General features: G+C 43.2%; 2 protein-coding genes across 8 annotated transcripts in view; one reads left to right on the top strand and one right to left on the bottom strand.

The window, feature by feature from the left end:
* The window catches only part of LOC139760366 (probable glutamate receptor), a 183,599-nt gene that overhangs the window by 145,617 nt on the left and 23,265 nt on the right, over nt 1-14,717 (bottom strand). For 2 of the 7 annotated variants that reach the window (XM_071683449.1, XM_071683450.1), the window contains exon 11: nt 2,543-2,655. The exons of the other annotated variants lie outside the window; for them this stretch is intronic. In XM_071683449.1, coding sequence (XP_071539550.1) covers nt 2,575-2,655 — 81 coding nt within the window. In that variant the 3' untranslated portion in view covers nt 2,543-2,574. The remainder of the gene's footprint in view (nt 1-2,542; nt 2,656-14,717) is intronic. 7 annotated transcript variants of the gene reach the window in all.
* Nucleotides 1-14,717, top strand: part of LOC139760367 (uncharacterized) — a 50,536-nt gene that overhangs the window by 33,772 nt on the left and 2,047 nt on the right. The window contains exons 2-3 of the mRNA XM_071683451.1: nt 13,785-14,018; nt 14,546-14,611. Of these exons, the coding sequence (XP_071539552.1) occupies nt 13,785-14,018; nt 14,546-14,611 (300 nt within the window). The remainder of the gene's footprint in view (nt 1-13,784; nt 14,019-14,545; nt 14,612-14,717) is intronic.

Here is a 14,717-nt window from a genome sequence, read left to right as displayed (position 1 = left end):
AACCCAAGCATAAAGAGAGAGCATCTATCCCTTGCAACACCTGCTGTATATATACACTGTGAACCGACGGTCGGCCATGTCCTGGCGAAGCCTAACTCCTTCGCCACTGCCGAGTCTAGCTAGGAGGATAGGACAAACATGTATATATCACAACGCCTTACCGGGAAAATTAAGTCTTCTAATAATATATTCGGATTAATCATGGATTTACGTCGTATACACATATTCCGATATAATCGTGTTAACTTCAAGTAAATATCCTAACCCCAAGTTGTCTGTTAAGAGTAGCATTTCAAGATTATAGTGTGACGTATTTGGCAAAAAGATACCCATGCCATTTTCCGATGGTTGTGCATTCGTTTAGTGTCCCTCACCTTCATATGTATACGTGTAAGAGTCAGTATGTATGCCTATCTATTTCTGTACATATTCGGGTATGAATAGTTAACTGGCTAAAAGATTCCTGACTGGAGTAGCTTCCTAATTTGATTGCTCAACAAAAAACCTTGTAACAAAGCCACTAACAACAAAGTTGCTTTGAACAGCTCATTGCTTATGGTAACAAAACCGTTGAAGGAAAACAATTACTTCGTCTCTTTTGAAGAAAAACTTTTGCCCATTACTATGCATGAGATTAACAATTCTAGCTCTAAGCAACTGTTGAGAAACGGGCTATCAAGGCCTTTGATAAATCTGCATAACTGTATCAAATCTCCACTTAACCTTAAACTTGAATTTAAATACCTACCCATGAGACCTAGAATTTTGTTCGCTATTTTACTGTTTTTACCCAATGCTCCCTTGGCTTTAAGGTTGAACAATAATTTGGTACCTGATGTAAGCTGGTATATAATATATATATATATATATATATATATATATATATATATATATATATATATATATATATATATATATATATATATATATAAAGCCAGGGCTCCACCCGTGTAAAACTCTCACTCCAAAAATCCACTCTGACTAATCTACTTTACCTTGGGCTAAGCTTTCCATTTGTCCAGATTCTCTACACCTGAATGATTTCCCTAAACCTTCATCTCAGTTTACATTTATACTTCTGCAACGCAGCAGCTCGTCTTACAGAAGGGTTTCGGCAGGTACATAGTATCTTCCTCTTTCATCGAGCAAACATTTCCTCCAAAAGTAGAAATCTGTCACCACCCGCAAATCACTTTCACGCTGCATTTCAGAACATCTTCGGGCAAGTAATTGACAGACGTATACCTGCTAACAGTCCAGCCCCACCTGTCATTTCCTGACATTTATTCAATTTTCAGTTTTGATATTATAGTTCTGTGGAGGTCTTTACACTCACGTCTTCACACTTTTTTCCAGTGCATAACGACGAAATCAGTGCCTTCCAACGGATCTCTTCGACACACTTTCCCACGCATTTCCTGAAGGTTTGCGTAAGAAAATATATTCTTTATCATTCAACATATTTCGCACCAACCGTGAGCCGAAACAACAGTGCAAAGAAAAAACAAGTAAAGCTCTAATAATGCTTTAATTAAAGCGGCAAAGAAGCATGACCTACATCTTGAAGCGATTACTGGCCTTGTTCTTCACCAACTTGGCAACATTGCCGACCGGCTACGTCTCCTCGGCCGCTCCGTCAATACAATATCTTTTATTACAAACCTAAACGTCTTGCTGTTGTCACCTCATGTCTACTTCAATTAAAAAGTAGAATCACACGATGTTTATCGCATGTGAGGATTTTCTTTGCAGTCTTCCTGACAGTTACTTTTTAAAGCAATGTACCAAACATCTTTGAGGTGTAGCTTTCGGAAACGGCGAAAAGTAATTTTCGTTAGACACCTGACGCGTCAAGACTGAGAGGCAAGTACTGTATCGGACGAAAGTTTGCTCGTCTGGTCTGAGCTTTTTGTTGAAATTTATAGAACTGGGATTCGCTGATACCAGATGAAAGTGTAGACATTTGAGCTTTCAGTTTATATTAGCTGAGACGGCACGGGCAAGGGAAGCCCTAATCGAAACCATCTTATTAACGATATATATATATATATATATATATATATATATATATATATATATATATATATATATATATATATATATATATATATATATATATGTCCTAGCCTGATCTCCGTAACTATTTCATCGAACAGCCCTTGGGGTTGATGAACAGCTGGGATGACTGTGGACCGACTGTCGCAACCAGGATTCGAACCTATGCGCTCGACCTTGGGCGGCCCGTGATCAAGAAGGCTAATCGCTACACCACAAAAGTCCATAATTAAAACCTTAAAAGGTTAGAAGGCCAACCTTAGTTTGTTTTTTGGACGACTGACCACGAAAAATCCAAACTAAGTGAACTTTAAATATCAAGCCATCGTCAATCATGAGTATCTATTTATCTCATCACCAACTCTGAGGTGACCTAGGCTTGCCTGGTTGATTCCCAATACATGATTCTGCTCTACCACCCCAGGCTTGCCGAGATAATTCCCACCACCAAATAACTCTATAATAAAGCGACAACTTAACGAGTTACCTGAGTCGAATCCGATGACAGTTCTGCCTACGTCACCCAAGCATCACCGTCAGCAGTGAGCTGCCTCGGAGTCTCCCAGGTCCATGTCGAGGTGACCAGCTTGGCCAGCATGGCTGAGGAAGTGTGAAGAAAGTTGGCATCTTAAGTGACATGCAGAAAAATTTTAGACTTATACATATTGATCTCATTGTACGTCTACCCCAAGTAAGCATACACACTTAATATTTATGTATACACACACACACACACACACACACACACACATATATATATATATATATATATATATATATATATATATATATATATATATATATATATATATATATATATATGAGTGAGAGATGGTATCTTATGATGGAGAAAAAACTAAATGCTGTCTTCTCGTACCGCTTTTTCTAAACAAGAAGTCTTGAAAATGAAATAGCCTTGAATCTTGCGTTACGTTGCTCTGGTTCCTCTGAGTTAGGAGGAAAACCGATAATGAAATTCTCATTCGCTCGGTACCAGATAACTACCCTGAGGCACTGAAATAGAAAGCTAGCAATTCTCTCGTCCTCACACGAACAGATACGCCGGGAGCCAAGGTCAATAAGAAAATGAAGCAAGATGTCGTGGGGAGAAAGTGAGGGAAGTGTAGCGGAGAAGACGAAGGTGGGGGGGATAAGACTGTGAGGGAGGTGTCATGAGGTGGAAAGGATGAAAAAAATATGCACCATTGGAGCCAGTGAGGGAGGAGGAGTGGTGAAGAATGTGGCAGCAGGTTAGCGTTCCTAACCGTAACGCATTCACGGGCCGCCCAGGGTCGAGAGCATAGGTTCGAATCCAGGTTACGGAAGTCGGTCCATAATCAACCCAGCTGTTCATCGACCCCTTGGGGTTGGTTCTGAACAAAGTGCACATGAACGCGCACTTTCACAGAACATACAAACGTCCAACAGCCAGGATCGAACCCGGGAGGGACCCCTGCGCAGCAGGCCTAGAGAAAATATGTTCCATCTCCCCGGCAAGACCCCAAGCCATCCATCCCAGCCTCCATTACAATCTCCATCATCACACCCGCCATTAACCACGGTGATCTGGGAGTGACCGCTCCCTCCCCCACACGTCTGGATACAACTGGCAGATCCATCACGCCATCATTAGCCTCAATACCAGAATTTCTACGGCGCTCATAGACGTCGTGTATCAGCCACTGAGCACAAATGAAGTCGATATGAGCTCGACATCATGTTATCAACGAACGAAAAATTCCATTTGAAAATACTCCTTTGAATATAAAATGTTTGCAATAAGTTCATTATTCATTTTCAAGACCGCTCTCACTCCCGAATCTTCATCACTCTGCTCTATTATGGACATCTTACATTCCATGACTCTGTATATATAGAGTAAATATACAGCAAAGAATAATTCATCTTGGGTTAAGATGGTCTCCGCTAGGTGGAGAGCTACTCATCCCCTCCCTGTATCCTTTGTAATATCCAGGTCAAGTCTTTTTAAGTCTTCCGCTCTACCATATTCCTTCTCTTCCAGCTGTTGCCTCTAACAACATAACTGCATATATTAATCATCACCGACAACCAAAAATCTGTAACCATGCATTATTATCATTATCACAATCATTAGTTTTATCATTATCGAATATAACTTCCCACAACAGGAAAATGAATCCAGTAATAAAGGAAACAGGTGTATTCAGTGCAGTGTGTACCGCAGGGGCAAAGCCTCGCCTGCTCGCCGAATACAGAGGCCTCCGGTACCAACTAGTTCTGGTTCAGTTTTTCTCCTTAGGTCGACAGCCCTAGGTTCAGTAACACTGCCACATCTCTCTAATGTTGTGGTTCTCTAAATCTGGTTCCTGGGAGAGACAGGGAGAGTACCATGCCTTCGGTTACGTGCGACGAGATTTTGCCATTATGCAGGGCCAGCACGCAGAGTTAAGACAGACTGAAGGTATATGAACAACACAGAATCCCCAGTTTACACCCGGTGGACGCGACGAACTATAAACAACTTATATAAACAGACCACCAGACAGATAATACATGACTTGAGTAAGAAGCGTCGGTATTAACTGCCACCGAACATCAGAGGGAAAATAACGTTGTGCGGACCAGAGATGAATCACCTGCGAGGTGTGGGTGGCGCGCGTGGGTGGAGTTCCCTGGAAGCCAGCAGCGGTAGCACGCACCCAGCTGTGGCCACTCGCTCCGGTTACCGTCCCTACTACCTTATGCCGCCTTCCTCTCGTCAGCTGCGAGCGACCTACGTAATGGCCGCTCCACACGCTGAGGTGGATGCTTAAACTAGATCTTTGGACTCCTGAGTACAACAACAACTCAATCCCTAGCTATGATGACTTAGTCATTTTATTACGACAGTTTAACTCTCACTATGACGACGTAACCTACTGATTCAAAGGTCAAGCCGTCGTACTGAAGGGGTTGAGTCGTACTCATGTGTTTAAGTCATCGTACTGAAGTTGGTTCTGGAAATATCATATGCTTATGATCCGTAATGTACGAACAAGATTTTCTTGAATTGCGGGGTTATCCACTTCATCTAAACTACGTACAGAAACACCTCTGTGTCCAAGCAAGGCTCGAACCCTCGTACCAGGATGAGTGAATATCCCCCCCCCCCCCACACACACACAACATAAATCCACTTCACAACTCCCCCAATCTTAAGAACTGATGACTGTGAAGTCTTGGCATATGCCATCTGTAGTGACCCAGTAAAAGTTCAAATCCCAAGACAACACAGATGTTCTTCGACATGGATTAAAAAACACCTTATGGTGTGTGCGTGTGCGTGTTTGTGTGTGTGTGTGTGTGTGTGTGTGTGTGTGTGTGTGTGTGTGTGTGTGTCTGTGTGTCTGTGTAAGTGACGGGCAGGCATGACACACATAGATTGATCAAAGAGGCTGTTACCAGCACCTCGTGGTTCAGAAACGCCAGTATGGCAATGTCTAAACCCCACTAACGCACACAATGGTGTACTGAATGCATCTTGTGGCATTTTATGGAAACGACTAAACTCCATAAAATGTTCAAATGTAAACAATAATCAACGACAGAACAAGTGAAGAATGACGGGAATGAATGGAAAAGGAGTTCAAATTAGGAAAAAAAAAAAAAAACATAACAGGAAGGAAGAACGGATGAAACCTAGCCAGGCAGCAGGTATGGGTGGGAGTGTGGCGACGACCTCAGCAACACACACACACACACACACACACACACACACACACACACACATCTCGACCCGCTCCGGTGCCCGGGGACAATACGCCCCTGGGCCCCTCACTTCAGTCAACACCCACCATCACGCCTCTATCCACCTCGAGAACCTAATTACACGTGTTGAGGCGTGTGAGAGAAGTCTGCTTGTAGAGGTTAAAGCAGTTGCCGATGGCCATAGAAATGTCTTTACTTAACCTTAAACTGATCATGATGGTGTGAATCCAGCCACACCCATACACCTCCTCTCGTCACACTACCAATGTGTAACCTCCATCCTTACACTACCTATGTGTAACCTCCTCCTCTCCTCTCTCATTCAATTTCCTTGTGGGTTTACTTGTAACTCATAATTGGGCATTTCCAAGCAAAAACTTTGTATCTAACAAAATCCTGATAACTGATGGCTATCTAGAGAAACACTTCGTCTGACTGTGCGTGAAACGTGTTATACAAGCACGAATAAGCCAGGCAGGCAGCCAGCCGCATGACGGACGAATTCACCCTGACCTAACCCCCAAGGTCAAGTAACAGACTAACGCCAATCATGACGTCACCAATGGCTGGAGACCGCCTGCAATCATGACGTCGACAACAGACAGAAAACCGCCACAATCGTGACGTCACCGGTGGCCGTGGAAACAGACGGCATTGTCATATCTACACCCCATCGCTTGCCACGTGTCCACGCCACGCACGAAAGACACCTCAAGGAGGTAAATCACATCAAGGCACCACCACCACCATCCTGCCAATTGGGGGGAGGGGGGGGGCAGAAATCGGTGCTGGAAATACGTCACGTATCGAACATGGTGCGGGAGCCTCCCCCAAGTCATGGCGGCGCATTCACTCATCTTGACCCGCTAAGGAGCTGCAAGATTTCTCCGAACAGTGAGGCCTTCAGGCAAAATGATGAGCTACGAATATTAGAAAATGGGCTCAGATTGGGGAGAGCACTCGTGCGACTTTCACATGTCCTCAGGGTGATGATGGGTCAAGAAACCGTTTTATTTCGGTTCTTGAATGCGACACAACGAGAGGTTTCCAGAGGACACCCAGTCACAACAGTACAGGAAACACAGACTGCTTGGTACTGTGTTCCATATACAACCGTGTGTCCACCGGAACTCCAGGGTCACAAATACCAATAGTGTGTGGACGTTTACATTTCATCTTCTGCATTAAGGCCGTGGAGGGTCAGGGCACATGCCAAGCCATCGTACCTGAGGGTCGTACCGACGTGCTCAAGGGTCGTACCGACGTGCTCAAGGGTCGTACCGACGTGCTCAACATGTTAAAAAATACAACCATACAACTTGAAGAGCCGAGGCGCAAGTAACTGCAAAGACGGATATTGAGTTCGATAATCGTTTTTCTGACGTTAATGGAAAAAATATCGAACCTTGAAAAAAATGAGAAAAAAAAAAAAAACACCGACTAAAGTCAAGAAATTTACCAGTTTCCACCATCACTCGCAACCATCTTCGAGTCATCATCAAATGCTTCTCTTCTCCCGCCTTAAGGCTGTACCTAGTGACTATACCTGGCGGTCTTGTATCTGTATCATCTACCGCTATATACCCACACCATACTCACATTACCCCTGCCCGTGCGTTCACCCCGTGAAATGGTAGCATGGAATGAACTTACGGCACCGTGACCAATTTGCAACATAGAGTTATGAAAAAAGGAGATGAGGTAGACGAGTCAATAAAATGATAACGCAACCTACAATCACTCGCATTAATGCCGTTAGAAGAACAAGTCTTGCTAACAAGTGCAGCAGCAGTGGTGGAGGGGCATACGTAACTTCCGTTATGTTACTTGTCTGCGAGGCGGAGTGGGCGACCGATGGCGCTGGCCGACAGAACGCCGGCACCAGATGTTCAGCCTCTCCCTCCAATCACCACTACTCTTATATATCTACACATCAGGAAAACTAACATCATTTCTCTCTCTCTCTCTCTCTCTCTCTCTCTCTCTCTCTCTCTGGAGGAGATAAAATTGGGACAACCTAAACTTGTCCTCAATTAAGCTAGGATAAAACCTAACTGCTTAATTAAGCTAGGACTTTTACATGGCAAATTTTATAAACGAACCGCAAGTTTATAAACCAACCATGAATATATTTTCTATATAGTCTTCATGCCTGATTCCATCCAGGAGAGTAAATATCTCCAAGGAGCCCAACAGGGTAGCTCCTCAACAGCTGCGAAACCTACACAAAACTCAATACAACACAGATAGATTCAGGCAACATGAATGAACAGTTTGAGTAACCCGGATACTCCACTATCACAAAGGTGTGTGTTCTCATGAAATATGCACATTCAATGTTTACTTTCATGTTAACCAACTGCACTTTTTTTTCTACGTATGACCTGAGAACAGCCGTTAATGCCCTGAGCAGAACACAGTTTTGCCTCGCGAACGTAGATATGGCGGTTATTGCCCTGGGTAGAGCACAGAATAGTTCGATCCCCAATTACTACCATATCCTAAATGACAAAATACTATTATCCAGGACTACAATTTCTTCCAATCAGGTCAGTGTATTCAATGGTAACACTGTATTTCACGATGATAGTTACTGCTGTTATCAAACGTGCTTGAAGTTGTGAACCTTTCTATGGTTGGCTGGGTATCTGGGTTTCATCGTCTGCTAGGGTCATTAAAGCCGTCAACGTCATTCGGAAAAAAAAAAAAAAATCAAACACCTTCCGATGAACTAGATAATTCTTACACCTGTCACTGCATTACATGAACCTCCTTCTTGGGAACGTCTCTGGCATTAAATGTTGAAGACATGAACAGCACAGTTAATCATACTGATGATTTGCTTCGTTTTATGTTTAAGAATTCATGGTACAAAGTAATATAAGACTGGTGTGATCTGCTACAAACCTTTCTTATAATATATGACGGTACGGACACTGAACAAGCGAGGCAATATGATAAGCTTCTAAATGTTCCCTCCCAACTATCTGGATTAACAGGAAACTGCATTTAGCCAACATAAGCAACACCGTGACGATGTCTTCTTCGCCTTGACACCACTAAGCAATCTTCTGTACTGGGTAGTTCCTGCACCACTATTGTTGGGTTGTTTACCTCAACGATGAGCAATCGATTGTGTTGAGAAACCTTTGAAGTCGCTATTATTTACCTCAACACTCGTCAGTCTGTTGCGTCAGGTGGGTTCAGACACTACTGTTTACCTCAACACTAGTCATTCTGTTGTGCTGAGTGGCCACTGACACTATTGTTTACCTAGACACTGGTCAACTCTTGTTTACCCTCAGCAAAGCCCAGCCACTGTTGATGGGCCCAGGAATTTTTACATCCTTTAGGTTTATTCATTTTCCCGCCGGTTATACAGATTAATTAATGACTAATACAGGTTTATCCATCTGCATGGCAGCAACGATCTTTATTCCACAGAAATTTCATATACGAATGAGCAATCTTTTTCATATATAAAATACCAAACAAGGAACTAGAGTTAAGGCTAAAGGATTTTCTTAAATTATGAACTGAAATTTTGCAATAATATACCTAATCACAAAACCGTGAAGGCATTGTGTTTTCAGCAAACTCTAACTGACTTTCCATGGGAATATATATATATATATATATATATATATATATATATATATATATATATATATATGATAACGATTTACCGATGAGCGTCGAGGATTCGAACCCGGTCCTACCGTGTAACAGGCAGGTACGCTTTAACGTATTCGGAAGTATGTCATTTCCGAAAAATTATGGATACAGTTAACTTCAAGCACGCAAATGTAATTCAGTCGACAGTAAAGCCTCAGGTTCATTACCATTATCAGTCTTCAACGGATGGCATGTCTTTTTTTTTTTTAACGTTAATTATCAGAGCATGAATTTAGATGATAATGAACTGACAAGTGGAAGACTTTACATAAGTGACGCTGATATCGGTATATCTGTGAGTTTACCATAACAAGCTTTGTATCTACACCTCATTTATTCAAAAACCCATTCAAGCATTAACCCAGCCAGTGGCTTTATAACTCACGATTCTCAATCTGTCACAGACTTTTTAATCAAAATGCCCTAATATTATTTCGAAGATTCTACATAGTACATAGATGCATGCCCGACTCCCGCATGCGGGTTTATTACGAAGTAACTGTGTCAACTGGTGTGTGTGTATGCGGGTAGTGTGAGGCAGGCCCTGGCTTGCGGCGGGCGACCGAGTGCGGTGCGGTGTGGGAGGTCGCGTGTGGAGAGCCGCCTGGTGGGGAGCGGCCAGGCTCCCTCGGCTCTACTTCCGGGGGAGGGTGACGCTAAGGCGCAAAAGAAGCAGTTGTCACGTGCGCACAGACCCTGCATTGTGGCTGGAAAATATATCTTTTATGTTCGAATTAATGGCTAACGATAGCTGAATGGTCAAGCCCAAATCTGTATCACATACGTGAAATAAAAGTTACAACAGCCTTTCTCCTGACCCGTTTCGATCTAACGCATCGATACATGCCTTGATGATGTGCTTGCTAAAAGGTACCGAGAGCCAATTACGACTTTAAGAATAAGTCAAGAGGATATTGTATGTTGTTAGACTTGAGCTTTAGTTTTCCTCATCACGGTATTGTTAACACACTGTTCTTGAGAACGCGAGGGTTAGTGTGTGACAACAAGAACTGGTCGGGTGTACACTTGGCGTAGAGCGAGTGAGGGCACGGAGTGTTTGCAAGGCATGGGGTGTGGGCATGGCACTGGGGTGTGTGGATGGCGTGGCGTGCTGTGGGTGTGTGCGTGTGTGTGGATGGCGTAGAGTGTGTGCATGGCATGTGGTGTGTGGATGGTGAGGGGTGCATGTGTGCCGTGTGCAGCATGCTGCTGACAACTCCCGCACATTACTCACACACCCGCACCAGTTCCTCCCCCGCCACCATTCAGTGAGCGGGGCGATGCCGACCTCTAACAGTTTACTCATATATGGAGTCATTGCTATACTGAGAATGCAAATCATCGCAAAACCACTTCACGTTAATGTACACAGGCAAAACCTATAACCTTCAAATACCCACGAACAATTTCACACGCGGGTCATTAAACAAACATACTTCTCTACCTAAATCTCCACCGCCATAATCTTTTGAGACAGCGCACACCAAATCAATACTCTCTGAGACTGAAAACTGTTCTGCAACGGTATAGTTAATGACGTTCATTTTGTGGTTATCGAAGTGTAGCTGCGACCGATGTACTCAGCGTTTGACAGCCATGAAACCATATATACCATAAGCCATGAGAGAGAGAGAGAGAGCGTCGTCGTACGTACTACACTCACATAAGATTCTTATCTTTTCCTACCTATTCATCTTATAATTTCATAACCAGAATAACATGTGCTTGTTTTAAACCGATTAAGATTTTCACAATATTACCGATTTTCGCAATCTCGGTCGCCTTATGTTTTCCGAGGTCGGTATTTTCCAAGGCAAACGTTATATTCAGGTTTGGTTACGTTAGTTTTTATTCGTTAAGGATGAATATCACGACTAATATATTCGTCCTGTTTTACAGATTCGTGCCGTGTAAAACGCACGAAATAAATTCAACTATCAAATATGGCGTCTCTTCCTTTTTGCTCCAGTCGATCTCGCACAATTAAAGATGGCTTCGACTGGCTCTTCTTATCGTGCAATCCGTTCATAGATCACTGTCTCATATGCGAATATCTAAAGGCAAAATGAATGTCATAATAAAATAGGTCGTCTAGACCATATCGCGACTGTAGCCACGATAAGAACGAACAGGTACGACTAAGGCTATAACACAGACAGTAACATGAGCAGTTCTCCGTTACTCCCAAAAAAACACGCCCACTTAAAACAAGACTTTAACGGTAATGCAACAGATGGACCTAGTTACCAGTGACAAAAAAAAAAAAAAAAAAAATTTACGTAAAAACATTTCAATGATGTAATTCAAGGTGTACAATTTCTGTTACAGACTCTTAGTACTATGGAAGGTGGTGAGTCATGTACTGTTTGCATAAACAATATCGCGAGTAATTTACACAACGCAGCACTATAATCAACCACCCAGCTGACACCATGTTTGCGGAACTGACGTGTGAAGGCGAGATAGCCAAGGTGTTGAGGGTAACGGGCCTCGGGTACCCAGTGCACAAGCGATGCTCTTTTGGTCACTTGGTGAAAAGCCGGTCCAACCCAACTCTGAGCCTGCTTCCTCAACACTGATGACAGGTTTCTGTTCTAGACCACCTCAGAACATGTTTCCATGGCTTAAGAACTATTAAAGGCTTAAAAGTTTCTGCTGTAACTGTTCATGGCAATTAGTGAGCAACCTGTATCAGATTATATATATATATATATATATATATATATATATATATATATATATATATATATATATATATATATATATATATATATATATATATATATATATATATATATATATATATATATATATATATATATTTATATATTATATATATATATATATATATATATATATATATATATATATATATATATATATATATATTAGAGGAGGTCACAGTGATGCGCGAACTTGGATTTGCTGATAACCACAAGGGAAATATAACACAAGTTCCCAAGTGCACTTTCGTGTAATGATCATATCGTCAGGATATGTGCATGTGTGTGTGTGTGTGTGTGTGTGTGTGTGTGTGTACAAAAGTCAGTGTCAGAGCGACTTAAGTTAACCCACTTCTCAAGGTAAAGCACCTAACAACTTTAAAAGCAGTTAAAACGCGTTAGAGCCTCCCTGGTGTAGTATATAGCATGATGCATGCACGCAGTCGGCCCTCAGTTAAGCTCAAATGGGTTCAATTGAATCACGGGTGAGGGAGTCGGCCAGAAATCCACCCAAGCTGTTTATCCTCCACCCGGGGTCGGTATAGCTATATGTATGCACGGTTAATGGATGCCTTGATTAGGGAGTTCACTTGCCAATCCCGCTTCAGCTTAAGGAAAAAAACATACTAACGGTTGGATCGCTGCTATGTGGTCACACCAGCTCTGACGCTTGCAATGGATATTTTGCTTTACTGGTATACTGAAAACGTGGGTAACGGAGGCCTAGTTTTTTTTCACGTATTTTTTTCTGACTCAAGCAAGTAACCTCGCGGAACTTCCTCTTCATGTTGCTACCTCACTCGTTCCATAAACGATGGTGGCGAGCTGCACTCGCAATATTGCCGTCGAGATGTCCTCTAAATGTTGCTACCAAACTCTTCTAAATGTTCCCACCTGTTATCTAAATATTGTTACGAAACTTTTCATGGCATTGCGAACTTCTGTAATGTAGTCAATGTTCCCTGACTGCCAAAAGACCAGACTTTTCTATATTTTACAGCCATACCTATCTCTCGATGTCGCCAATGAAGTGACTTGTATCAGATGCAAACTAAACGCCCATTAACCCCTTCATCACGAGGGTACGCCCCTTGAGTAGACGTTAGTACCCTTGTGTACAATGGCCTTGAGTTTGAATCGACCCTAAAGGCCAAGGGCAAGGACAAAGGCCAGGCCAACACACCCACCCAACACATCACCATTATGATCAAGTGGTTTGAAAACACTACCAGACCCTATTCTAACTTGTCACTTGCGTTCTCTTGTCATCGGACTGTCTCAAACACTACAATAACTTCTCACTTGTGTTCTCTGTCATCGCACTGTCTCGTAACCGCGGCCGTTAGTGTCAACATTTTCTGCCACATCGGATTTGATTGATTTGCGCCGCAGTCAACAGCTACTGCCAGACTGCACTAACCGGACCCGTATTGTTGAAACACTACATAAACTCACACGTTTCGATCCAACGCTATATAATCCTGTTTCGTGCCACCTCTACATAAACCATTTTATATCATCACCATATAAACCCTTCTTTCGTTCCATCTCTACATGAATTCATTTTGTATCATCACTATATAAACCCATGTTTCGTTCCAGCACTTCATGGAGCGGGAGCGGGGCAAGGTCGTCGTATACGTGACGACGCTGGGCATCGTGCGCGACACATACGAACGTTGCCTCCGCATCAGGAAGATCCTGTGGACGCTTCTCGTACGGTTCGAGGAGAGAGACGTCTTCATGGCTCGAGACACCCAGCTCCAGCTGCTTGATCGACTCCGCAGCAAGAACATCACCGTACCTCACGTTTTCCTGGAGGGACAGTACCTTGGGGTAAGTCCTGCCCTTAAAAGGTGATGCCAGTATTTCTACTACAAGTACCAACAGTATTACTATAAATTGCCCACTATAACGAACAAATTCCCGCATCCATGCTATAGCTTTCATGTCCAGTGCACCGAAACCACAGCCCCCTTATGAACAACCAGGCCCCACAGACGTTTCCATGGTTCCCCCCCGGCATCTTGGACACGACCTGACCCTATATAAAGTTTTAGGTCAAGTGTTAGACCACCATACCTATGGTTCGAGCCGACGTCGTGCTCAAGGGTCATACCCTCCAGTTCACGGGGTAAATCTTTTAAGTGGAATGGAATGTTATTCCTATCATCCTCAACTGAAAGCCCGTACTGCAGTAGCCCAGCTCATACCGTGTGACTGATGGGAAGCGGGAGTAGGTGTGGGGAGGTGAGCAAGAGAAGAGACGGGAACAGGAGGAGGAGGAGGTAAGAGCAAAATGAGGAGGGAGGAGGAGGAGGAGGCAGGAACACACCAGTTACATGTGGTTGTTCTTTCCACAGGACGCCGGGCAGATCGAACGTATGAACGAGTGTGGGGAACTGCGACGACTTCTCCAGCCCTACAGGGTAAGTTGGTCCCCCCGAACCTCAGGTCCCTGGCTAGTGGTAGTACTACAGAGTCCTACTGACCCTTAACCTTCATGTCCAATGCGCTCCCCTAAAATCAATGGTA

Source organism: Panulirus ornatus, chromosome 36 (genome assembly GCF_036320965.1).
Source record: "Panulirus ornatus isolate Po-2019 chromosome 36, ASM3632096v1, whole genome shotgun sequence".
Lineage (NCBI taxonomy): Eukaryota > Metazoa > Arthropoda > Malacostraca > Decapoda > Palinuridae > Panulirus > Panulirus ornatus.
Note: the sequence above shows the minus strand (reverse complement) of the source record. Positions and strands in the feature narration are given on the sequence as shown.